This window comes from Falco rusticolus, chromosome 9, assembly GCF_015220075.1.
Source record: "Falco rusticolus isolate bFalRus1 chromosome 9, bFalRus1.pri, whole genome shotgun sequence".
NCBI lineage: Eukaryota > Metazoa > Chordata > Aves > Falconiformes > Falconidae > Falco > Falco rusticolus.
In genome coordinates, this window is record NC_051195.1 from 39,241,454 (window position 1) to 39,268,892 (window position 27,439).

The 27,439-nt window shown below is 39.5% G+C and overlaps 1 protein-coding gene across 13 annotated transcripts in view; it reads left to right on the plus strand.

Moving 5' to 3' along the window:
- The window catches only part of USP54 (ubiquitin specific peptidase 54), a 102,440-nt gene that overhangs the window by 39,426 nt on the left and 35,575 nt on the right, over nucleotides 1–27,439 (plus strand). For 6 of the 13 annotated variants that reach the window (XR_005106112.1, XM_037399611.1, XM_037399612.1 and 3 more), the window contains exons 2-7: nucleotides 998–1,113; nucleotides 9,476–10,327; nucleotides 12,990–13,082; nucleotides 23,377–23,511; nucleotides 25,839–25,952; nucleotides 26,116–26,198. Coding sequence is in view for 12 of the 13 variants with exons in the window: in XM_037399611.1 (XP_037255508.1) it covers nucleotides 10,181–10,327; nucleotides 12,990–13,082; nucleotides 23,377–23,511; nucleotides 25,839–25,952; nucleotides 26,116–26,198 (572 nt within the window). In the remaining variant the exon portion in view is untranslated. Of the gene's footprint in view, nucleotides 1–997; nucleotides 1,114–5,236; nucleotides 5,259–8,845; nucleotides 8,923–9,475; nucleotides 10,328–12,989; nucleotides 13,083–20,344; nucleotides 20,555–23,376; nucleotides 23,512–25,838; nucleotides 25,953–26,115; nucleotides 26,199–27,439 lie in introns of those variants that run through there. The other 7 variants (XM_037399613.1, XM_037399615.1, XM_037399614.1 and 4 more) reach the window with 4 other exon arrangements.

Consider the following 27,439-nt stretch of genomic DNA (forward strand, 5'->3'; position numbering starts at 1 on the left):
TTGAGCTCTCTTCCCTCTGCTTGTCTTCCAGGTTGTTGGTGAGGTGTGTGGTATCATGGTATGTTTCCCCAACATGTTTGTTTTACTCTTCCCATATGCTATTAACTGTTGTTGGAGATGGAATGTTTCGATTCAGTAAGCTTTCTCTTGTGGTACGTGCACATGTTTTTCCTACTCGGGTCCTGAAGTCTTCAGTGGGTTTTGTGGGAAAAGGCCTCTGTATACACAGCCAAATGAAGCAAACCCAACTCTCTTGTTCTTGTTAGTTATGCTTATTCCTCTAAAACTAAATAGTAATGATCTTAAACCCAAGTTGAGATTATTAAGTGCTTATGCATGTGTGTGCACACTCGTGATGCTGCTGAAATGTTATTTATAGCTGTACAGCACAGATGACTGCTTAGAAAAAGAGGAATAATCAGCATGTTGTGGATGCTGGGTGCATGATTCTATATTTTTATGTGGAAGTATTAATCTATATAATATTCTGTGGTGCAGCAACCCTCCTGCTGCTTGCCAGTTTTAGCAAGGCAGGAAAAAATGATCTAAGCATTTAATACTGGGACCCAGCACAGGCACTTGAGCTGCTGCTTGCTCTTTCTTTACTCTCTCTGCCTGTGCTTTGTTTGCACAAACTCCTCTATACATCTTTAATTTTGCACCTGCAAATGTTGTTAGTCTGGCAGGAACATGAGTGTTACAAGCCATCTTAACATGTGGTAATGGTGGTACAGGTAAAACACAAAATACCACGAGTTAATAGTTTGAGAATAAGCTATAACCATTATCTTAATACCAAATATTATCCTGAGACAAGAGAAAAGAGGGAGGGAGTAAATGCTGTTCTAGTACTATCAAATATATTGTCTGGCCCCAGCTGTTGATCACAAGGGAGGTAGGAATTGTGTCTGCCCACCCGCTATGGAGGTTTTCACTGGCCAGTGGTATCAAAAAGTCCATTATGTGCCTGTGTTGATGAAACTGCTTTCTGCCCTAGGTGTCATCTTTCCCCTCGAGCACTGCCTGGAGAGAACACTACATTGCAGTATTTGACCAAGGTCTTTAACACATCACTGGAAAGACCTACTTACCCGCCCGAAGGCCATCCGTTTGGTAAACGTCTATGGCTAGTCTCAATGTGTTGCTGCCTTTGCTTAATCTGCATTGTCTTTCCTTTGAAATTGAAGTACTAATGGCGCCGGAGTCCTGTTGGCTTGTCTTCCCGCAAAAATCCATTTCTTGCTTACCTGTGGTTTATATTGTATGTGGATGTGTGGGTATTAACACATTCAGTTGTTTCAAACATTACTGAAATCAAGGTATAATGAGAGAGAGTTTAATGAAACACAGGAATTTGTGGTGCTGTAATGTGAACAGTATATGATTTGGGAGTTGATTGCTACAGATTTCTGTTTAAGGAAAGAACAGAGTGTGAAGATTGACAGGAGAACTCTTAGTTATAACGAGGTAGCTGTTAGAGAAGAGGAAGAATTTTTCTGTTCAGCAGTGAAAGTCTGCAAGGTCAGGAAAAGAATGGCAGCAGGATTTTAGGATTTAAACAGTCATCATTAAGCCTTATGTTGCTGAATACTACTGACTACTTCTCAAAGCTTCTAGGAATGCTTTAGTCATTGTTGGGTTGGAATTTGCAAGCCAAAGTAGAAAATCTTTGTTTTCTTGGGTCAGTGGTATTACTGAAAGAGAGACAATTATTTTCTTGTGAATAAGATGCCACAGGAAAAAGCGGCTTGAAATCTTGTTGCAGTAGCCGAGGGCTGTGAAATACAGAATTTTGTGGTGAAAGTGTTTGTTTATGTGGAGATTGAATCAAATACTCAATTTATCTTGAAGCTCCCCGTTGGAGAGCCAAGGTGAAAATTTGGAAAGGGAGTAACTGGCAGCAGGAGGCTGGCTCAGCATTTGCTAGAATCAGACTAGAACCTTCCATTTCACCATATGTTTGACAGCCTGCCCTGTTCCTATTTGTCATGATTTTCTGTGTTACACAGGATTGATTGGTGATGTTTAACTGCTTTTGAGCACTTGCATAACATTTGAAGCTGCCATGTTTTCCCCATTTATCCAAACCTCGCAAGTTCCATACGGAGTGGGATGAAAGACTGGTTTTACCGCACCCTCCCTCCTTGTGAAATGTCCAGCACCAAGCCTAGACCGGGTAGGTAGGGTGCTTAAATACAGGCTTGGGAGAACAAACATGGACTTCATGTAGAAAGGAAGATAAAAATTTAGGATAAGTGTTTTGGGAATCCGGGTGTGTTAAGATACAGGCTTTTATTGTCATGTACAGCAGTCTTAAAGAACTGGGCAGCTGTGAGGGGGAAATCTGAAGGGAGTGCAAATTGTTTTGAAATGGTTTGAATTTACTTCAGGCTGGACAGACTTCTTTAATTTTATATATATTCCTTCCCTCTTCAACTGTCAGGGAAAAGTTGTTTGAAATAACAGATCCTTTGGGCTGTGTAACAGAAAGGGGGGCAGCTGCTTCCGAAGGATTTCAGAAATAGGACACAAAGCTGTGGGCTCGTCTGCCTCCATTCCGGGTAACCTCCACAGCAAATGCGTGTGCCGAAAGTACTATGATGCATGAGATCAGTGGTTATTAATACCATGTTTTTGATATGAGTAAAAGTGTTATCTGGGGAGTGAAGTGTGTTTTGGCAGTAAGCCCCACACAAAGTAAATAACGTGGCCTTTGCATCTCTAGTTCTGACCTAATCTCTCTCATTGTTTGTCTTCAAACAGAAGCCTTTCATTACTTGATTATCCCACATTGTGCTTTTATAAAATGCAGTCTCGAAGAAGAGATGCTTTCCCCTAGAACCTTCTAGATGATCTTGCAGGTTAAGTTATTTTCGATCAGAAAAGGCTGTAATACTGGCATTAGATATTTAGAGCTGTGTGTTTGGCTTTTTAAAATTTTAATTTCTATTGTAATTTGCCTTTGAATGGTTGTCATGTTGTATTGCAGTTCTTTACTGGATGGGTTTTCATAGCTTTTCTGATTATTTGAGAGCCAACTGGATACTTTGAGTACCTGTAACTGCTTTATGAAAGTCTGGACACGGCTGCCCTACTATCTCTAAGTAGCACAGTGTGTTAAGTGACATACTTTTCCACCATTTCAAACAAAAGCCTGTGTGGTTGTAAGTTTGCACAGAAGATGGATGTTCTTTCAGGAAGGGCCACAGAAATGACTTCTAAGACTTTGTAACCCTGGAGAAGCACCTATAGGCAGCTGGGAAGAAGCAGAGATGTTCCTCTCAATCTTCAGTAGGTAGAAATTTCCAGCTTTCCACCATCACCGAACCTTCTGCAGTTCAAAGCCAGTGGCTTTCTGCTGGTTTGTTTTTTTTTTACTGTGAGAGATGCTCTTTAAATAGATTTGGCTGACTGTCAGGCTTAAAATCAAATGATTCAGATTAGGTAAGTGTTTGCAAGATTTCATTACACTGTTTTAAGAGACAGTCCACTATAGTTTTATAAAATCCATAGGCATTTTGGTGAAGATACTTGAGAACTGCTTGCTATAAAGAATGTCTTCATGCAGTGTAAAGCTATACTTGACCCCAGCAGCTTGCAGAGTCTCACTTTGGGGTGTTTCTGCAGGACATGGTCTCTCCCACACCCCTTGTTGATCTGGGCACTTAACAGGAACGTGGAGTGGTTTGGTTTTGTTTTCATGGGTTATTTGTTGGTTTGAAAAGTTGGCATAAAAACATGTTCTTTCTTCATTAAAAATTTTGTTCAGTTTTCTCCCTCCAATCACTGTAGAAGCAGTAAGCTGTCTACTAGTTCAGAAATGCCAGCGTTGCCACTACAGGGAGCTGTATTCCCAAGAGGCAATTTGGCCCATTGGTAACCTGCCTACAGTTTTGCCTAGAGCTTGGTAGGATATACAAGTTCAGTGGTAGTGACTAAAATCACTGTGGTTTTAGCCAGGGATGTGCATTACCCCCAGTTTGCTCACTGTTCTGTCTATGCCCATCAGTTTTAGTTGCCATTGTTTTGAGGAGGTCTCTCAGAAGTGGCCTTCACTGTGTCTTCTGGGAAACCTGTAGTGTTTGTCGCAGGCTTGCTGTACCCTTACTTTCTAAAGAAGTACATCTGTGGATTTGGGGAGACTTGTTTTTAATCTAAACTCCAAGATAATTTTGGTGGTCTTTACTAGCAACTTTTGGCCTAATGTTTGGATAATTACTTTTGCATCAGGTAAGTGGAAACATTTACCTGGCGTATGTAAGACCTTTTATCATAACCTTATGCAAACTCACTGTATTTTCTAAAGTGGTTCTGGGGGAGTTAGCCTAAGGTCTCTGATACACCTTTGTTGTTACTTTACAACACTTCACAGACTAGGAATTGTACAACAGCAGAATGAAAAGTAAGGCATACCGATATGAGTCTGTCCTGGGCATCAGCGGTGATGTCAGATGCTGCAGTTCCTGGTTCCACCTGGTTGGCTGGGCAATTAAGTTGTTCCTTTAAGACTGCCAAATGGTGTAAGCTTGACAGCAAAAGCATCACAGGCTTTTTTTTTTTCCTACCTCTTTTCTCAGCATAGCAATCAAGACTGGGAAAACGCATGTGTAAAGCAAAAGGTTGGGTTTTTTCCTGTGTTGTCCCATTTACACTATAAAATAATTCTTGGAGGTAGAGATCAATGGAAATAATTGTACCTTTCTGTAGTTATGCTGTATCGTCTAGGTGCACAAAGAAATGTGTTCAGTATTTCTGGCTAGCTAAGAACCTCAAGAAGGAGAGACATCCTTAGGAGGAGGAAGTTATCCCCTCTTTGGTTGTAGGGCAGCTGCCTTCTGTCAGGGATGTTTGCCTCTAAGATCTCTGTCCTGTTCATTATTTTCTTCATTCAGCCTCATGGTGATTTGGTAATGGGAGCTTTTTCTGTCCCTCTTTTATTTCATCGCCTTCAAGGTTGAATTTAGACTGACTTACAAAGCTGGCTATCCTTTGGGATGTCTAAACTGTAAATGATGGTCTTAATATTGATAGCTCTGCAATTAAATATAATTTAACCCATGCAGAAATTAGCAAATACTTTTATCATTTCAGCTACATGGAGAAAGTATGTCTTCCCTGAGAACAGCCATGGGGATCAGTCAAGGGGATTGTTCCTATGTTTCCTTCAAAAAAGCCACCCTGCTGGGAGCCATCTGGTGAAAACTTTCACCAAGATCCGTTGTCTTGGACAATTCTTTCTCTTTTTCTAATGAAAAAAAGTAAGGGACTTAAAAGCCCTTTCTTGTCTACTTAGTCTTTCAGAGATGTGGCACGTTAAAGGACGATTTGTCCTCAACACCATGAATTTACTCCCTACCACCAGAAAAGGTGGTGGGGTCTTGGGTGTGTGGGGATCTTTTTTTCTAAAAAAACATGCATTCACACATTGAAGTGTTTACTTTGTTCTGTGTTTTGGAAGTTTCTTCAGAAACTGAAGTACTGAAAAATAAACATTGCACCTCTGTTCTTATTTAACAGTGTGATAAATACTTAATTGGTGTTTCAGCCATATCTAGTGCTAAATAGAAGCATCTCCTTTCCTAAATGGGTTGTTTTACTGCAGCCATGTTCCTGGAATGATTCTTCAAGCAATAGCATAATACTTTTGGAGAGACGTGAGACTGCAGTAAGAGAGGAGTGGGTTTTTTTCCCCCCCTTAAAATAAACAGTGGTAGTGGAACCCCATGAGAGAACAAAGGCTTCAACTTGAGATGTTATGATTCTATGTGATTGATTTAGCAAGCGAATGAGAATGAACAGGGACTTTAAACTGTTAAAGTGGTACGTGTCTCGTAGAGTGTTGTACTCTGCTGTCCCAAGGACAGACTCAGATTTCTTCAGGCCAGAAATTCGTGCTGAACCATGGCCAGCTTTGCTCTGGGGCTGCATTGCTGGAGATGCGATGGAAGTGGTGCCCCATGCCCTTCTGTCTGTTGAGCCCATCTCTGTGGCTGGGAGTCCACTCTCCTTCCCAAAGAAAGCTGTTGCCAAACAGCATGAATTCGAGGGAAGGTCTAGAATGTTGGATTTTCTTTTTTCATTCATGTACTTTTATATATTCTTATATATATTGTTTACTCTTTATTGTAACATTTGTATAACATTGTTATAAGGCTGTGCAACTTCTCAGGGATGTGGTTGGCTTTTTAAATCACGCTGGCTAGATTAATTTTGTGCTTTATTCCAGTGAATAATGTTCTTAATATGATAAACAAAATTCAAGTGCCTTAGAAGTTTTTAAGCTTTCTGTCTCAGTTCATTGTGTCTCTAAGTTAATGTTTTAAGTAATGAACCACGAGCATCATTTACACTTTTGCATCTGGCACTCCTCCTATTTTGGTCATATTCCTGTTTTAGTAACATTTCCAGCAATGAAAATTCCATCTCTTTCCTACAAGAACAATTTTCTCAGGTCTGATAATACATTTGTCTTTTACTTCAGACTTGGTTTTCTGGAGTCCTGCCAAGATGCCACTGGAACATACAGTAGCTGAAGCTTTTGAATCTGTCATCTGGGATGTGTGTGTTGTGGGTTTTTAAATTTTTGTGTGTGTGGTGGTTTTGTGTGTGGGTTTTTTTTTTTTTTTAATACAAGACTTAATGTGGAGCTGCAGTTGTTGTCATCTAATATTAAAATGCTACAGAAGGCCGGGAAACTCCAGTGGCAATTCAGTTGTAGGGGTTTTCCTTGTACTATGAAAAAGCTGTTGGCTTGTATGTGTTCTTAGTCAGGGAGTGGTCTTTCTCAAAAATTTCTGTAATCAGAAACAGTATATGAAAATTATTTCTTCTCACTTGTAACTATATAATTCTTTGCTGCTTGTAGCATGTGTCATCAAAGTGTTACCATGATTCTGTTTCAGAAAGTAAATTTTCTTTTGTCTTTAGTTCTGTTTAGGAGGCTTACACACTGAGACGGTATCTGGGAGAAGTAGCATGTTTTGAGAAAATCTGTTGATAGGCTTGTGCAGCAATAGCTGCCTTTGTCCTTTACAGATCACTGCTGTGTTCTTAGCAATTGGTTGTTGGGTGTTTAAAGTATGAGAGGGTTAGTTTTTACTACTGATGGTTCATCAGTGGTGGTGGAAACTAAGCAGGATATTTTAGTAATGACAGTTGGTTTTTACAAAATTGCCTTTTTTCCTAAAAAAAAAAAAAAGCAAGGAACTAAGTAAAAGCAGTAAAACTAAGTAAAAAACTTAGTAAAACTAGCTATAGCAGAAACTAAGTGGGTCTATAAACAATTCATGTGAGTAGTGTCTTAAATATATTTCAGATTGATCGGGATTGTATTTTGTAGCTATTATGTAATGTCGGTAAGTTGGGGTTTTTTTTTGAGGCTGGCCAGGTGTGAAGCTGCTCTTTGTCTCCAGAGTTCTGGTTTGGCCCTAACTGGCTTGTTACCAGCTTAAGTGTTTTCTGCTTGTTCTTAGCTCTGCAAAGGCCATGTAACCAAATGAGCAAACTGAACTTGCTCCTGTGAGCGATCTTGGCAAACACGTGGTAGGAAGCCAGTTTGTTAAGCCTTAAGCCTGTGCAAATGCAGTGAGAGTGGTAAGCTTGCACGGTTACTGTGAGAGTCCTGGCCAGCTTGCAGTAGTCTTGCTGCAGTGACAGGCAAACTGCAAAGCCTCTAATCTGATTCTGGTTCCAAGGCAATAAAAATTAACAGAAAAAATGTATTCACTTTGACATAACTGACAGAGCTTGGCCATTTTGAGAGCAGAATCTTCTTTTGAAGTCCACTCAGTAGGTGCTGCTCACAGCTGTGCATCTTGGGCATGTTTTGGATTGTATTTTCTGTCTTTTTGTAGGTGCTGTGGAAGGGAGAAGACAGAGTGCTTGGCTCCGGGGTTTTTGTGAGGTAGCAGAGCCTGCTTGCCACAGCTCATTCTACACAGTGTTCTGCTCCATCTCTGTGCACGGACTTAGCCACCTATTGCAGGTGGTGATGGTTTACTGCGATCCTTAAATTGTTGCTTGAAATTGAATTACCTCATAGAGTATGATTGGCTCATGGTTCATTAAGGGATTGAACAAAGAAAGGGGGCTGAGGCTGAAATTGCTTTGAAATGAGTCCTGTATACGTTCAGCGCTCAGGAATGTTGTGCGACTGGCATGGTGATGGTCTGTGTCTGCAGGCTTGCAAGCACATCTGAAAATTCTGCACAGCACGCTGGCAGCCAAGAAGAGTGTTCATCTGTATGTAGTTATTTGCCTGCCTTACAGCAATGCTGAGATTTCATTAATAGTTGTAGAATGAGTTTAATAGAAGTACAAACAAAATATTACTGAAGGGAATGGGTTAGGCTGCCGTAACACATTTGCAGATGTTGAGGAAGTTCTTGCTGTGTTTTGACAGGAGGTGAAGAATTTATAGTTGTGTGGAAGGTGAAAGATGTGCCTTCATGGATACCCAGGGTATCTTTTAAGGAATTATTCTCTTAGTTAATTTTTGCTGATGCACAAACTCTGTGTCTCTGTTTTGTAGTGACTTCATGCTACAATTACTACTTCAGTATATATGGAATAGAGTCATCTTGCTTATACCAACTGTAATAGGTACATTCAGTCGTTGTTATGCCTATCGAAAGTGGGATAATCTTAAATGTCAACAGGAATATCCCTGGAAAATACTATGCAGTTGTCTGTAAAGTAGATGCAGGTGGGCTACACTTGCAAGAGCTTTAAAAGATGTTTTGCCATGAATGTTTTGGTTCCTGTGTCTAGGAATTTCTTAGATCAAATTCTTTTTTTAGTGAGGCGAGTGGAAAAAGAGAAGTTGTAGTGGGAAGAACAGTTTCTATGGAATGATTCTTCCAGCTTCTTCAGAAGCATCAATGTCTTTTGGATGACATTGCGGATCCCACGTACCTAGATGAAGTAAGATTTTCTAGAAATACACATAGATTCTGATTAAGAAAAGTTGGACTGTGTTGTTCTGGAGGAGCTGAGGGCTGCTGAGTCAGGGGTGAGCCATGTGCCTTTGTCTTCCCAGCCTTCCAAGTTCAGTTCAAAATCACAGCTCTAGGGTGGACAGTGTGCTAGTGCATGTTCACAGAAACACAAATCTTTGTGCTGCTGTTTGAATGACTAGGAGATCTTAAAGAAATCTAACGCTTCAGGATTGTAAAGCATATGTATAAAAGCTGCCATGGAGTTCACATGAATGTTGTGGTTTATTTTTTTAATCTAACTTCCTTCTTAATCCTTCCAACATGTTCCAGCTCTCTTGCTTTTACATACTTTTCTCAGAATTCTCTGTTCTTTTCCATGTTATTTTATTTTTTGGGTGGAGGAAGGTTTGTATTTTTTGCTTTCTCTCAGAAGATTCAGTGTATTGTGGGAGGTGAGGCAACACTGGTCTTGGCAGAACACCGCAAAACCAAGAGAGTAATTAAATGACGCAAGCCTTTGATTATTTTTCTCTCTCAAGCTTTCTGGCACGGCTGGGCATTCCGATTGCAAAAGGAGGATCAGGAGAAGAAACTTCTAAAGATTGAGCACAGAGTTAGAACTGTATCGAAAACTTTTTGCTTCTTAAAAGCTCTTCACTCTCAAGTCCTTGGAGTTGCTGCTTTTCCTCCTGTGAAGACAATGTCTTTTTCATCACCTAAGACAGATGTAACTGAAAGGGAGCTGCCAAGGTTTTATTTTGGTTTTGGTTTCTCCGCTCCCTTGCTAATTGGATTTTTCCCATCTTCTGCAGGAGGATTACAAAAGGATTAGAGAAGCTGGGGTTTTGGGGGTGTAGGAGGTAGCTGTTGTTTTTCTCCTCTCGATCCCTGGACCTCCTTAATTTGCCATTTGTTCCCTGAAGTCACTGCCTGTTTGGAAAAGGGAGAAGCAATGTAACAGATGAACTCGCATGACCATGGATTCCTCCCGTTTGCAGACTTTCTATGTAGCTGCTTCTAAAAGAGAGGCTTGCATACATAAGCATCAAATGAAGAATAGCATCCTCAGCTGGATTTAAAAGAAGCAAACTGCCTATGTCCTGATGAAAGGATAAATTCTGTTTAAACTGTAATTTAAAGAAGATTGGATGTTGTTCCAGTTTTGAATTTTGGTGAAAGAAAGGAAGGGGCTGATAAGTCAAATACCAGCCTAAATCTGCATACTCTACAGTTGAAACTGGAAGATGTCTTGGAAAAGAAATTACTTTTCTGTGGGTCGGGGGAATGTACAGGGCATGTTTACTCCACGAAATACAACCTCAATAGCACCCAGTAAAGGTCTCAGCAATGAACCAGGACAGAACAGTTGCTTCCTCAATAGTGCACTACAGGTAAGAGCGCAGAATAAAAAATGTTTCTGTCTTCATCCTCTGTCTGTTGCAGTATTTCTTAGGCTTGACTGTGCAACAAATATATCCAATCTCAACTATGTAATTGTTTGTGGGCCTAGATAGAATAAAGGTACATTTATAAATGCAGATTAGTTGAGTTACAGAACAGCTGTTTTTTAATTTTCAGGTTTTCCTGGTGAGATCAACAGCATTTGCATAGTCATCACCTAGTGTACTTGAATCTCTTGTTGGTATAAACTTGTAATATGTCAATTGAAGATGAAGATATATGTAGAAAATTTATTTTAAAATAATAGAATACTGCATAGCTTGCAGTATGTCTATTCCTTAAAAGTATGTTTTAACTTTTTTGTTGAACCAGTCAAGTTCAAGGTTTGATAATACACAACATCCTTTTTATATAGTCCAATTTTCTTTGTAACTGCTGATCTTGTAGCCTAGTTTAGGTAATTAGTCTTTACCTTTTGATTAAGAAGCAAAACCCTTTTCCTGTGTCAAAATTTAGTGAAGTGTTATGGCTGCTGTAGAGGTATTGTCACCATTTAGATGTTTTGAATGTCTGACGTTTGAGATCCAGTCCATCCGGCTGCAGGGTTTTAAACCCTTTCTCCACATCAGTTTACATCTGTTCATATGACTTGTCTGTGTAGCATAGACTATGTCATGGTGTGGGTTTTTTTTCTTTTTGCACGGGCATGATTGGGTTCTCGACTAACTTCAGCCTTCAAGATACTCCTCTGATGCAAGTAATACAAACACCGGTGGCCCTCAATAAGGCTTAAAATGCCATGAAATACAGGGTTTGGTACAGAGAGAACTAATGATAAGAAAAGTGGAGTTTCCAGTGATGTACTGTATTTATTGAATCTGTTAAGTTGTAAGGTGTAATCCCCAGCTGCCTCTTAATACTGCGTTACTGAACTTAGGTTAGGACTGACCAGAGCCTAACACCAGCTACATGTCATACATGAAGATGAAAATATATGACCTGACGCTTAATCTTCTACATAAACTGTTTCCTTCTAAAGTTCAAGAGAAATAGGGTACCAAAAATATTCACAGTCAAAGCTGAATTAAAAAAAAAAAAAAGGCAACATGGGAATAATGTCATAAAACACATAGTTCTGGGTTCTTTTATCTTAATTTTTTAACATTAAGTATTAGTCTGAGAGGCTTTTGAATGTTTGTTGCTCCTTACTCTTAAGTATTTCTGTAAACATTCAAGATAAACTCTAAAGGCAGTTACATTGAAAAATTGGACTAGTTCCTAAATTTATTATTTTTTTTGTCCTTTTGTGAAGTCTGCAGTAGTTCTTCAGGAATGTTGTGTATAATCAGATGGTTCCAGGGCTTATGTTGCCTCCCAGGCCTTTAAGTATAGGGACAGTTTGAGTATAAACATAGCTATGACAATTCTGAAATTTTGGGAAACTTTACAGATTAAATATTCAATAAACGTACTTTTAAATATGATTTTAGATAACATTTGTGTGCCATGGTTTAGTTAACAAATTGTTCCATCTGGAAACACTTCTTGAAACCAGCACAACTTTTATTCAGAGTGCTAATTTTTTTTTTCTAGCCAGTTGCTCTGGACAAATTAATCAGAAATAAGAAGTCTGATTCCTCTGTTTAAGCTAACGAAGCATTTAGCCAGTCACATGCCAGCCGGGACCTCGCTGCTCTGGCCGGAATCTGGCCAGACGTGATTTAGGTCAGGGCTTCTTTCAGTGCAAGCTTCTGCCTCCTGAAAGGCTGGTTGCTCTGGGGCTTACAGGAAAGTCCAGTTGTTGCAAGTGGAAGCTGAAACAGCCAGGACCAACCACATTTATATATGAGCTGACTGTGAAACACCTCAGAGATCAGCGTTGTTGCTGTTTTACAGATAAGATTTTATATAATTGCCCAAGATTGCACAGACCTAGTGGAAAAATTTAATAATAACATTTGGTGGTGCTGCTAGCAGAACATAAAAAAGCCTGCTTGGTTATGTGTGCTGTGACCATACCTGGCCATGTACCTGGCTTTACCAGCATACTTTTCCTGATAGAAAAGTGTAACTGCCCACACAAGTTAGGGTTAGAAATCTGCCTGTAAGCATGGCATATAAATACTTGGCATAACGGCTTGTAGTAATTTATTGTTTTGACTTGCAGGAGCTTATTAGTGTATATGCTGTTGGTGCTCCATTTTTCCAGCATTTGGGCTTTGTACACAGAACAAGGAGGCTGCCTGGGAGGTGGGAGGGTGGACGAGTTTCAGCCCCAGCAGTTGGTGGGGTGTCCTTGGCATCTCTGCCCAGCCCCCACAATGGCTGGTCATGGTGCCAGTGCTGGGGAGCAGTCAGGGCAGGTGCTGTTTAAGATGGAACTGCCACATGGACAAAGAAGTGAGTTTTTTTAATGTAAAAGCATATGGCAAGAAATTCAGAGGGATGTCCTACTGCGAATTAATGTATGTGAATGCTACTTGACATTAAAATGCCAACTTGCACTTAGATAAAAGGCATCCCATTTTAAAAGTGATGTTCACTGACATTAACGTACTTCTGGGATTATTTAGCATGTGCAATTTAAGTCAGAGCTTTATATGTAGATTTTATATATTCATAAAATTGGCTGTGTCCCTTTTTGTGTTTCAGGTTCTTTGGCATCTGGACATTTTCCGCCGCAGTTTCCGGCAAATCACAACGCACAAATGTATGGGTGATTCTTGCATCTTCTGTGCTCTTAAGGTAAAAGTTGGAAACAAATTAAAACCAATGTTTAAAAAAAAAAAATATTTCTGATGTTTGATTAATATGTGTAATCAAGCTTGCATCTGGAAATGTGAGAGCAAAGGTAAATCTGACAGGTACTGGCCCTCTCATAGTACTCTTATATGTTACATAGTTATGTATATATAAATATATGCATAATGTATAAAAAATATATACATACTCTTATATGACATAGACGCTCATAGTACTATTTTGAAAATATGTTCAAGCTAATAAATTGTGAAAATACTGTAGGTAAAGTTTCAGATACAAGGCCTCTTACCAGTAGAGTGCAGATAGATCATTGTGAGCCTCTATGTTGTTTGGAAGATTAATTAAGCCGGTACAACATCAATTTGCTTTGTTTTTTCTAATTTACCATTTAGTTTATAAATATTATGCTGTATACAGTTAGCATGCTCTTCAGAAGTTACCTTTTCCTTCAGAGCTCCTTTAAACACCAGCATGGAGAAGGCTATTTAGCTTTAAGCCTTTCTGTTCAAAACTGTTGATTATGTGAGACTAAAAGGTATTTTCTACAGTAAATATTGATGTCTATATTATATGGCTTGGCTTTTGTGGTCTCTGCTTTAAAAAACATCAGTTCTGTTTGCAGATGTAGATACAATAACTGACTGTCATGGATGCTGCCTGGACAGTAAGATCTAGATGCTAGCTCTGGTTCAGAGTGCTCTTACAGACTTGAGTAAAGTGTGATCCTACATCTCAGTTTGTCTCTACCCATTAATTTTTAGTGCTTCTGGCTTTTTTTTGTGCCTTCCTTTCTAAGTTTTGCTACTTCAAACCCACGGCTCCCTCTAACCTTGTGGCATAAATGGATGTGATGTAAACACGATGAAAATACCAGCTTTAATCTTCCTGAGCAGTGTTTTTTTTCTTTCTGAAATTGGAACCGAGGCATTTTCTTTGATCACAAATGGGTTGTAAGATCCAACTAAATCTGTAAATTAATTGTGGGAGAATTTATTGTGTCATGAATTCTGTGTGCAGTAACGAAAAGGACAGACAGCATGTCTTATAAATATGGCAAAATATAGAATGCAGGGTTTAAATTAGGATCACCTGAAGTTCACAGGCAATATTTATAGTATAATAGCTGTCTTGGTACTGTTAAGTGACTTTACTGGTGCTCTGGTAGAGACAGGCTAGAAATGAGTTATCTGGTGAGTTCCTGGGCTGTTATTAAGGGGCTTTCCCTTACAAAAGAACAGCAAAGTGGAGATTGTTAAGGCATGAGAGAAGATAAGTGGCTTCTCTCTGAAGGGAAATTTGTCTCAAGACTTATCTGTTGAAATGAGGAGACAGGATGGTATTTACAGCAGTATCATTAAAAGAGCATGTAACAGTGGGTTAGGAGCAAGATAGCACATCCAAAGTGAGAAATACAGCTATCCTGACGAAGATGGAGTATTAAATATATCCCCTTCCTTGTAGGGAAGTAGCAAGACATAGGCATGATCTGGTTTGAGTACATTAAAGGTCAGTGAGATAATTTGAAGCTGATTTGTGGATCATGCCCTCCAGTGTTGCCAAGTGAATCTTTGGTAGCTGAGATGAGAAAGGAAAGAAAAGGATTTAGGAAATTATCATGAATGTAAGCTTTTGCTGTTCTGGTGTTTAACCTAGTAGCAAGATACGGCAAGGAAATACCGGGAGATCAGACAGGTTCTGCCATGTGAATGAAAGTGGACTGGACTCTGAGGCAGAGTTGAGAGGTTTTAATATAAAGATAATAGTTAAGTCTTTTTTTTCTTTTTTCTTTTTTTTTTTTTTTTGTCTGAATGAGAGTACTGAAAAAGAGGAGGGGAAAAAATACAGGAAAAAGAAGAGGATGAACCTTTGTGGAACTGGTATTGAAAGAAGAACTGTGGGCAAAGAGGCATCTGGATTAGTAGTACCAGTATGAGAGGGGAAAGTGCTACATTAATACTGGAATATGACAGGATCTCTGAATATGTGTATTAAAAGCAGACATTAGGTCAGAGAGTGTTTAGTTTTGTTGATAAAATCCTTGGTTTTGATGGCTTGCTGAAGTGTACAGTATGCTATTATAAACTTGGAAGTGACAGGTAGAGTGGCAGATTTCACAAATTTTATGCGTGCAGCCATATGCTTATCTTTTAAATTAAGCAGTCTTTGAAAAAAGTTGTTGCTCTCTCTTCTTGCACCCAGATATCTGCAAGGTTTTTTTTGGTTTGTTTTCTGTCTCAAGTTCTTACCAATGCCATGCTTAGTCAGAAGGTGTTACAACCCTTAGTTTCCAACAAAGCTGTAACGTTGCACCAGATCCTCTAGCATTTTTGCACATTTTGGAAAACTTCCATTTGGTTGAGTACAGAATTCCTATAGCTCACAAAACTCAGTGTGCAATGAAAAAGTCTGAAGAAATGTGCAAACAAGTAAAGAGTTATCTGGACAAGTATTTCTGAATATGGGCAGTAACCAATACTTGACAAAGTAAATAAACAAATTCCAACTGGCTTTAATCCAAGCCAAAACATTAGTATTTTCTCTTTCTACAGTCTGTTCTTCATGGGAAACTTCAGTGTGTTCTACCCAAGCCTGTTCTAGAGAGTTTACAGACTATACAAGGAATACTAATAAAAACTATACAAGGAATAGAAATATATAGAAATTTTTTTAGAAGTTACAGAACTGTTGTATTCCTGGTTCCGTTATGTTTATAAAGCAACTCACAATTTCATGTTTTTCTCTGGGTGATGTTGTGACAAGTTTCTACCTTCATTAGCTTGTGTAAAGTGATGTGTGTACATAAATATTTGAACATTCACCCCCATTTTTGTGTTGTAATCAAGTCAAATAATATTGTAAAGGTGAGTAATAAAGGGTGTCACTGTAAGTGAAATTGGGGGTGCAAACCTTCCCTTGCCCCCCCAAAAAACCCCAGACACCAGAAATATTGGTTGTTTTGCTTGCATGCAGCTGAAAAGGTAGGGGTGCTACATGATGAAGGTATGCATAAAGGATAGCCCCAGACCGTGGAGATGGTCACATTCATCTTCCTAAAACTTAAGCAGGCAGTAGATGGGGGGAAAAAAACACGCTGTTTAAGGTATTTACTTGTTCTCTGCTGCCCTCTGGATCAGTGTTCTCAAACTGCTCAGGCCCCCCCCCCCAAAAAAAAAAAAAAAAAGTCTGGCACATGCTATGTGTGAGCTTGTAAAAGACAGATGTGATAATGTGCTTAACATGCATCTAATGCTGCAAGCATCACCAAGAGCATGTTTTGTGTCCCAGTGCATTAGGATCATGCCTTCCCTCCCGTGCTCACCTCTTCCTTTGCCCCAGCCCTTCTATCTGGAAGCCTTTAATTGTTGTCCTGCCAGGGTAATGCTGGCTTAGCCTCCAGTTCTTTGACATCCTTTTTCTCTTGAATCTTGCCTTAGGCTTTGCTAAGATGAGGGAGAAGATATGGCTGGATCCAGTGGGAACACAAGAATTTGGAGCTCTATACCATGTGAAAATCTCCCATTAGGGTCTGGGGAGAGGTAATTAGCCTTGCATGCTGTCAGGTGGATCTGCCCCAAATACCTGTCCAGAGCGAGCAAGGTGGAGGCAGGACGTGTTTACTCATCTCCAAAGCATGCTGGCACGTTCAGATTTCAGGCTGGCCTGGAAAAGGGCTAATACTTGGGGGGAAGTATTGCATTGCGCCCCCACCCTCCACTCCAAATTCCCTTCACAGGATACCCAAGATCTCCTGTGCTGTGCAGAGGGGATTCGTGCTCTTCCCCAGCTTTGAACCATTGCTCTAAAGGCAGCATTCTTGTCCCATTGACTTTAGAGGAAGATAGTCTCCACTAGGCTAAATTTAGCCTTTGAATAGAAGTTGTGTTTTTTCCACACTTTCTTGGCTTGCTGCAACTGTTTCTAGGGATTCTGATGTCATGCACAGTATTTACTGTAAATGCTCAGCTAGTTCTATAAATATTACTTGTAATTTTAAATTACCTCTTAAAAATGAGGGATGATAGGACAGTGATGTCATACTTGATATCAAACCACAGTTTATTTTTGTACCACATTGAAGACATCCATCACACAAATTCTTGAAGTGGTTTTAAAACTTGCCTTGATACCTGGCTATGTTTATGTGGCTACAAAATGAACCTTGAAATCGTTCCAGACGTACATTTGTTGGTTATTTTGAGGGAACCTTGCATCAACAGCTATAAAAAGAAAAGGGAGAGCTGCCGGCTCTGTGTTGGAATCCCAAGTGCTGTTTCTTAAGATGTGGCATTATTTAAGTGGGTTTTTTTCAGTGCGTAAGCTGTCCTTAGCACTATGTGGTTTGCCTGCTGTAACACTGGAACAACTTTAATTTTTTATTAATGTTGAAGTTTACTGTGTTCTGTTTTGTTTTCCTTTTTCTATAGCATGACTTTACTTTGGTGTTTGTCTATCACAGCTGGAAGAGGGCAGGAAGAGGGAAATCCGTCCACTGTACTGAGCATGCCACAGAGAGTTTGTTCTCCTTCCAGGGATTGTACTGGGAGCTCCATAGTGCCAGGATATAGGACAGAGTGTTTTTTGTAGTTCGCAAAGAAGAATGCTCTATTGATTGATAAATTCCAGTAGGGCTGGTCTTTTCTGTAATTTTGTCATGTGCAACAAAAGCAGGAAGAATGTGAATTTTCTGTGTAGAAATGATGTTGTTGTCTAAGGTGAAAAGTGACAACAATAGGGTATTAAGAATGCTTGAAAGAAGTGGAATGACTAGTTTGTGGTCCTGATTAGCCACTTTATTGAAATGGAGGGTTTTGTTATGAAAAGTTCATTATATGGTTGAGACAACAAGTTGCTTGCAAAGATTTCATCCTCTTGTTTTGTTCTTTTTTTCCAAATCAGGATAGTATTTCGGGGTAAAACAGTAGTAAAAAAATGTAAAATAATCAGTTTTATTGTTTAAATATTTTTTTTGGTTGGCACTTGTAGTTGACTGCCTGACAAATAAACCAGCAGCAAGTATAGTTTCTTGAGTCAATAAACTGGTAATTGAAGCTTCCAAATAATGATTGCCTTTTTTTATCTTGATAGATCCGTTAATAAGTTGTCACCTAGTTGATGTGGGCATGCTGTGATTTGGGTTTCTTTTCCTGCCACCCTCCTAAACTCGTGGAAAGTGTATTTTTATTTACTCCTTGGTAGCAGCCGGGGTGCCTGATGTTACAGTCTGTTGGAGACCGTATGTTAATGTTTAGAGCATAGCGCAAGTAAAAATGGAAGAGAGACTGTAAAAGAAAGGAATAAATGGAAGTCTAGATTGATTGTTATCAGACTTGGAGGTTAGAAAGAGACCCAAAGATGCAAACCCAAATAGAGCTAGAATTTATTGCACCCTTGAAGGTGAATATAACATGAAGAAACGTGGGGAAGAAATGTGAGCTAGTGGAAATACTGTGTGTAGAAGCTTATGTGACTGAAGGGGAGAAAAGTGACTTTAGCAGCCAGAATTTTTATTGAAACAGGCTGTTGTACGGAGCAAGATGCTCTAGCAGAAGAGTGTCGTGTTCCAGATGAGAGAATAGATACTGTAGACAAGAAAAAAAAAAAAGTCCAACAAATGGAATGGAGTAAGAAGGGCATGCTATTGAAATGAAGAGAAAGTTGTTTTTAAACAAAAAATAAAAAACAAAACCCCCGTAAAACAAAACACAAAACCCCAGAAACAGTTGAGTGACAGCACAAATAATATTGACATATTGAGCAGTGAGAAGGATGAGGATTTGCCATGTTAATATATGTAGCTTTTGCTAAAATGCATGAACTGTTAATGCAGGGAATACTAAAGCATTTGGACAAGTATGTTTTGTTCTTTGAAGGAAATACCACACAACTAGAGCTGCCGTGATGTGCCCATCCAGAAGGAACTTCTGCACAATGCTGCAAGAGAATAATTAGTTCTCAGAAAGCTGCCAAGGACACAGCTCAAATTTACAGTGCATGGGCACTGATCTGATTCAGTAGCTGATGCCTGTTTTGTCTTCAGCCATCAGTTTATTCTTATGCCAGCCTGCTTCTACATGCTTGACTAAAAAGTCTTATGTGCATGTATATAAAGTCTGGGGTTTGTTTTGTCAGTATGGCTAGGTACACATTATAGATTTCGATTTACCCCAAATAAATGGAATACTTCTGGTGTTCTATGATCGTGCATGTGAATTTCAGCATTCTGAAATGGAAAGCCAGGTTTTATCTTGAATATGAATTTAACTGGAGTATGATAAAGGTTCCTTATCTCAAACCTTAAGTTGTTTTCTTTTGAAGCTCTAGAAAATTTGTTGATCCCCATACTTCCCAAACTGGAGGAGATTATTTTGGGAGACCACAGACTGCAAGCTTTTGTTCTGACATATGTCAGGAGCCCAGACCTGTGGTAGAGAGGACACGAAGCTTCCATCTACAAAACTAGGAAAATGCCTTCTGAATGGTAATAAGCCAAGTGAGGCCCTACAATAGATTGCCTTGGATGGTTAAGGAATTTCCAGATTTGGATGCCTCTGAGAGCAAGCTGGTGAAAGGTCAACTATGTAACTGTAGTTGATCTTGACTTGGTGCTTGGGGAAGGAGTAGATGCAACTAGGTGGACTTTGTCAATTTATTCCTCTTGAAGGACTCTTCTGCTTACTAATTCTGCAGTCTCTGCTACCCTTTCCAGACCTTCAAAGATCTGTAAGGAAGAGGATATGGAGGGAGATGGGCTGCTTTTTTATTATAGGCCTCGGGAATGCAGTGTAACCAGAAGGCATACTTGCTGTCTGAAAAATCCCGTCCTCATGCTGTTCTCTGTCATGGTTTGTAAGCTTACCAACACGCCAAGAATAGCTCATCAGTGTAGAAATCAGTGCTGCTGCTGCTACAATATTAGTAATTGTTCAGATTTTATGCTAAGGTTTGTTTGTTATTGTTTTTAGTATTGCATCATTGATTTTAGTTACTAAAAACTGGTAAAACCAGAGACACTTCCCTTGTTCTTGAAGCTTTTAGCAGTGTCTGTTCATCCTGTTGCTGCTGAGCTCATTTGTCTTGGAATGTAGCCTTTGAGAGAAATCATCAGTGTGTGAATACACTAATGGGGTTTTCACTATCTTAAAATTCAGGTGAAGAAGTGTTTGAAGGAGAACAAAGTTTGAATGTTTCATATATAAAGTTCTCATAAAGTTCCAGAAGCACTTGGAGAAAGCGTGTCATGAAAACTCCTGGGGCAGAATCAGCAGTGCTTTCCTGGTCTGCGCCCAGCTGGCTTTCAGATCTGTATGTGGAACAAATGCTAGTGATTAACAGTATCACTCAAGGGCAAGACCTGGAATTAAGGAGAGAGATCTGACTTAGATAATGTAGTGATGAAACTGCAGGAAATGCCACACCTGTCCATCCTGCTGGGACAAGAAAGACCTGTTCTGAAGGTGAGCAAGGAACCTATCTTGAAAAATCAGGAAAAGGGAAACCAACCCAACCCCTCAAAAAAAAACCCAACCAGCCCCAAATGCCCCACCCCAAGAACCCCAACAAAAAACAACCCCCACTGTGTTCAAAATGCTTTTGACTCCATTTGAGGTGCTTTTGGGACTTCCTACAGGCACTGTGTTCCAAACTGCATTGTGCAATGACATAAGATTTGATCTTTACTAGATTAAAATGCACAATTACTCACTGGTTTTAAGACAACCCCCCCATCTAAATAAGTCATTGTGTGATATGCCATTATGAATTTTAGGAAGCATTCTGTTATATAGTGTTGGGATCTTCTGCTTCCTGATTTTACATATTAGAACTCTTCATGGAATTCATTGGTGTTACTGACTTATTTTTGTTCTGTGATTGTGGCAATAGATTTCAGTTTTCTGCTGTATTTAATGTAAGTTTTTTAGGTGTAATTGTCAAGGCTCTAATTATTTCATGATACAAAAGAATTTAAAATGCAGAATCTTGTGAAAACAATTGCTTATCATCATCAGGATCCCTTTTTCCTTCCTGATCTCTGTATGTTAACTAGTAGGTACATTATGGGTAATAGTAAATGTACTATTTCTTTAAAGATGGAGATTTGAAACAAGAATTTTGGTTTGCTTGCTTGCTTCTCCTTTTACTTAGTTTGGAGCCTGCATTGATTCTCTCCTTCCCCCTGCAAGAGTGCAGAGCCATTTCTAAGCTGTCATTGAAGAAAACGAGGTCCTGTCCATCAGTTATCTGCAGTGAGGTTGCGTGCCAGGCCTTAGGCGAGTTGTCTCCTCCCAGAACTATGAAGTGAGATTGAGGATAACCAGAATAAACACATTTCTAAAGCACTCTCAATGTTTTCAATTGCTCTTAAGTTATTTAATGTAAAGCACTGAAGCAGGATGGAATTAAGGTTCCCTGCTTTTTTTAAGGTCCACTGAAATGAGAAAGTTTACTAACAAAACTTGGTCAGTTATTGGAGTGACAGAAATGGAAACCAAGGTAGTTAAGTACAGAGACTCTGTCATTATTTTTTTGTGTATGGGTATATATACAAGGTAACTGAGGAGAGGCGTTGTTCCTAATTCATGGAGTGTGAGACTTACTGCCTCACAGCCTTCTCTTCATCACTACTTTCCTCTTCATGATTTTATACTCTAATAAAGGCAATATGAAAAGAGCTATGGGCTTCAGCACAGTGGGCCCTCACCCATGAATGAGCACCTTAAGGACTACCAAAATAAAAACAGCAGCAAAGGGAGATGGGCATTTTACATCTCTATTAGATAATATGTCAACATTACAAAAGGTACAATTCCTATGACCAGAAAGGGGGGGGGGGGGGGTGCAGAGAGCCTAGTTTGCTGGCTGTGCAGTGACAGCTGTCTTTGCACTCTTTCAGCTTCCTCAAAGCAGCTGAGATTGTGATTTGGCAAACGTCCTCTCCTTTACGTTCTCATTTCCTGATAAGAAACAAATAAGAATAGAGAAAGATTTAGATTGTTTATTTCCAATTAATACAGATCCCAAGTATGCTGGGGAGAAGCATTCTGTAATTAAGGGAGGAAGGGATACATGAGCCAACATTGCTACAGATTCTCAGTATAAATGTGGAGGAGAACCAAACAGGCAAACCAGTTTGAGGCTGGCTTTTTCCTTGTTTGACTAGGTTTAGAAGGCAGAAAAGCCAAGTGGTGCAGTTAAAGATGATCCTTCTTTCTCTTGCAGTAAGAATGGAGCTTTTCCGCAATCTTTAGGGAAATGGCAAGGAAAAGTTTTTTAGGAAATGACAAGCAGGATTTTGAGATTGACACTGATAAAGGTGGTTGCTGGTCGTATAGGAAATGAGGTAGAAAGTAGAGCAGAGTGATGATGGCAACAGAATGGTCTTGTATGAAAGTAAGGGCTAGAAGTTCTTACTTAAGCTGAGGATCTTGCATACAGATTTATGTTCCTGTTTTTGTAGGAGGGCAAAATGAAAGTTAAATATCTGTTCAGAAGAGCTCTTGGCTATCTCACATGCACACACCCACATACAAAACTGGGTTTTTAATCAGTTGGGAATACGTACTGAACTTTTGTACATATAACCCATGCTTCAGATGATAATGCGTCATTATAGAACTACTCGTCCTTGCAAATGATTACCCAGATGACCTGTGAATTACAGTTATGAAAATGCAGGTTTATGGCAAAGGTAAGCAGCTGGTCATACGTAGGAACTGCTATTCATGTCATGCCTTTTCCCTTCTGCATGCTAAACCGAAAATCATCTGATACCCACATGGACTTTTGGAAGGTAAATTCTTTAAAGAGTGCAAGCAACAGGTTGTGGCTATTTAAGGGTGAAGACATTTGGAAAGAGTTGCTTGAAAGAGGAAAGAAGGCAGCATGTGTAACAGGAAGGCTGCTGAACTGGGAGTGAAAAAGTGAACTGAAGAGGGAGAAATAGAAATAAAAAGTGAGGAAGTTTTGGTGTCCATTGTATTTGCTTCAGGAATCAAATTTGGTGGAAGGTCCAAGGGGGATTGATGCTGAGGGGAAATTTACCCCAAAGCTCCTCATCCTCCTTTGAATATGTGAAAGGAAGGGAAGGAATTCACAAAGTTGCGTATGATTCCAAAGGAAGAACTCTCAGGATTTTCTCTTGTAGCCCTTGTACAATACAATACAAACATCTGTGTGTTGCTTGAGCAAAGTGAGTTAAAGGTTTGCTGTTTGATTTCAGATAACTTGAGTCATGTTTTGAAAATACAGTAACTTAACTAGCTTTTTGTTTTATTACTAGGGTATCTTCAACCAGTTTCAGTGTAGCAGTGAAAAGGTATTGCCTTCTGATGCCCTGCGCACTGCTCTTGCAAAGACATTTCAGGATGAGCAACGCTTCCAACTGGGCATCATGGATGATGCTGCAGAATGTTTTGTGAGTATAACTGAAAGATGGTTTGACAGGCAGAGATGCCCCACATCTTTTTTTTTTTTTTTTTTTTTTCCTTTTTTTTTTTGTCTTTCCATTTCTCCCCTCCCAAAATTCCATGCATGTGTAGCCTGTGAAAGTCCACGGAGAGATCCGCAAGCTTGAAGTGATCCAGGGGGGGAATGAGTATTTGCTTTGAGAGTCATCACTAATGATTTTTGAATGGAAACATTAATGTTACCCATTTTTACAGTTACCTTTGGGTATGTACTGCTTGCACTCTCAAGTGTGTCTTGGATATGAATTGTAATAAAAATTGCACTGCAGGAATGATCCAGGATTCTCATTTCAAGGATCACCTCAAAAGGGTGAAAGGGCATTTTGTTTGCCCTTTATTTTGAAACCATGTTTTTGCAAACTCTGGCTAAGGGAAAGTAAAAATAAATAAACCAAACACAGCCCAACACAGTTGTTCATGTTTGTAAGTTGAGGTAACCAAAAGTAAAATAGATCATTTCCAGATATTTCTGTTGCTGTATTTGTAAACACTCTGAATTTTTTTAGTCTGGTTAGCCCAATAGTGTGATTGGGAGATGGCTCTGACACAAATTTTACATCCCTAGGTTTACCTGTGTGCTTCCTTTTTTATATTCAAACTCATTCTTGTATCCATTATGTTAAGATTTTATTCTTACCCATATTTCCTCCTTTTCCCTCTTCAGTCTCCTAAATTTCTTTCATTTATTTAGGAGGTATTTTTGCCTTACCGACCTACTGGCTGCTCCCTTTCTTGGAAATGATGGTGTCCGTAGGGTGGCCCAAGTGTGTTTGTGTATGCTGCTTGTTTGTTAACAAAGATGTTAATTCTTAACCAAAATATAAATGTATTGGATTTACTACTGCAAGGCAAAACTTCTCTCGGGTAAAGCACCTATTGGAGTAGAGTCCTTTCTATATGTTAAATTTTTCTTTTCCTACACCTACCTAATTTGACACTCACACTGCAAGAAATCACAGGAATAGGGTAAATGCATATAGCTATTGTAGTTCTCTTAAACTAAGCAGACTGATAACAGGCTTATAATAACCCAGCGTATCCTGTGTTTGTAGAATACTAACACAGGAAAATTATATAGTTTAATGAGCTCACTTAAAATATAAGTAGATGATGGCAATAAAGCCTCAAAGTGAAATAAATTACATCAGCCTACGCAGCAGCCCCTGTGAGCACAGTTATATCGAATAGGTTTTTTTTATGCAGTACAACACTCAAATGGGGTTCTTTATGTAGTAGAACATGGGAACTTTTGGTTTAGTTTCGTCCTTGAGAAAGCTAATCTGAATATCCCATCTCGTACTGCTGTAGGTGTCCCCACAGCAGGTTTGTTAGGTTAACTGTACTGGCGCAAGGATGGTTAAAGTGGGGACATGCTCCCTTTTGAGGTGTTAAGCTTTAAGGCAGAGATAATTCCATAGCTTTTCACTTAGTTAACCTTTTCAGCCCTAAAGGCAGAGATTTAATTTAAATGCCAGAAGACCTTAGATAGTAAAGTTCAAGGGAAATTGCACGAGGTCAGAGCTATTTTGCCTAATAATTAATCTTGACCTGCTTGTTGCAGATCTATAAACCAAATATGCAGCTCATAGTGATAGTGAAGAGAATGCTGCTGGAAGGGGCATCAGTAGACTTTTGGCACCCCCAGATTAACATTGGCAACAGTGGGAGGAGAGGGAACTCTTAGGACAGGAACTCCTGGGAACTTGGAAACAGATGGAGCTGTCTGAAATAATACCTAGAAGATGTTCAGTGCTTTTGTTTCATGCAGAATGTAGTCTGCCTCTTCATTTATTAGTTCTCTCCCTTTTTGATAGAATGTAGGTTATTTGCCGTATTTCAAAGCCCTTCTGGAACACAGAAATTGATTTGGGTTACTTGGGGTAGATGAAGAGAAGTTAGTGGCAATCCAGTGATTTTAAAACTGCAGAGCTGCTCTGCCTGTTATGTTTGGTCAAATCCATTGGTGCTTGAGAATTGAACAGAATAATCACTGACAGAATCTTCAGTTGTGCTAATAAATAAAGTAAATGGTTACCTGACACAGCATTTCAAATCAGAAGTGGTAGCCATTTTCTTTTGTAGCAAAGAAATGCCAACTTTTTTGTTTCCTAAGCAACTTTAAAAAATTTGCGGGAGCCTTCTGTCTCTGTGAACAACACTTACATTATTGTATCTGACATGCTTTTGTGATTTATATGTTAACTTTTGTCTACATTTGAAATGATCTAATGATTTTTTTGGTGGGTTTTTTCCTTTTTCTTCTCTCTTTGGCTAGGAAAACCTGTTAATGCGAATCCACTTCCACATTGCAGATGAGACAAAGGAAGATATTTGCACTGCACCACATTGTGTTTCCCATCAGAAGTTTGCGATGACCTTGTTTGAACAGGTGAAGTGATGATACAGGCTTTATACAAATCATCAGTTCTCAAGTTTCAAATTTGCATTCCTAAGACATGCATTGCCATGATAAAAAAGATACAAACAGAAGTGTTCCTGTGGAAACATACCTGTTTAATCGTGTCAATGTATTATGTTTTCTTTCTCTTCAGTGTGTTTGTACCAGCTGTGGTGCCACCTCTGACCCGTTACCTTTCATCCAGATGGTACATTATATTTCTACAACCTCACTGTGGTGAGTTGGGATTTTTACAGGGAAGAGAACTTCTCTCTCCCCCCCTCCACCCCCACCCCTCATCCCCCTTTCCCTCTCCATACTGGTATTGTGGTTCAATCTTTACCTTCACAAGATAGAACATGGTTAGTTGAAAGTTGGTGGGGCTTTGATAACTATGATACAGAACATGAGGGCTTAGTGGAGCAGAAGATAGCAGTTCAGGCATGGATCAGTGTGTCTGCTTGTTTATGATTCTGGATCTGAAAACTGTAATGGCAAGGACTTGTGTAAGTTTTGAAAGACCTTAATATGTGAGCAGGTGAGTTAAGAAGAAAAGAAAAATAAAGAAGAATTTATGCTGAAAAGGACCTAGTCTGTCCTCCTGTTCAAAGCAGGACTAACTTCAAAGCTAGATCAGGCTGCTTGGGATTTTCTGCAGCTGAGTTTTGAAAGCATTCAAGGACAGAAATTCCATGACTTCTCTGGGCTGCCTGTTCCAGTACTTAGTGACTTGGTGTGGATTTTTTTTTTTCCTTGTATCCAGTCACCATTTCCCTTTCTGCATCTTTTGCTTCTTGTCCTTTCTGTTTGCCTCTGCAAAGAGTCTGGATAATGTTCAGCTTGTCTACCAGCTTTCGGCAATGTTGCTCCTCAGCTGTTCGTTGCCCAGCCAGTACTGCTACACTGAGTGTGCTCTGTCCAGGGTGCAAGACTCTGTATTTTTCCTTTACTGAATTTCATGATCTTCCTGTCAGCTCATTCCTCCAATCTGTCAAGATCCTTCTGGGTGGCAGCACTCCCTTTCTGTGTATTGACTGCTCCATCCGGTTTGTTGTCATCTGTAAACTTGATGTGGGTGTGTTCTGATTCGTCATCCAGATTGTTAATGAAAATCTTAAATAGCATCGGCCATGGTATTAAATCCTGAGTTAACAGCACTCTAAACTGACTGCTGGTTACGTTTGAATCCTCTGAGCCTGAAGGTCCATCTGGGTTTTTGGCTGCATTGTATTCTACCTGTGCAGTCCACACCTCCTGATTTGGCCACAGGAATGCTGCAGATGATTTGGAAACCTTGCTAGGGACCAAATGATAATTAACTGCTCTTGCCTCCTCAACAGAACCCATCGTCTTATGATAGATAATAAAGTAGGTCAGGCATACTTTGCCCTTGGTAAAGGCATGCTGGCTGCTCTGACTCACCTTCTTGTCTTTCATATGCCTGGAGATGATTTCCAAGGGGATTTGATCTGTCATCG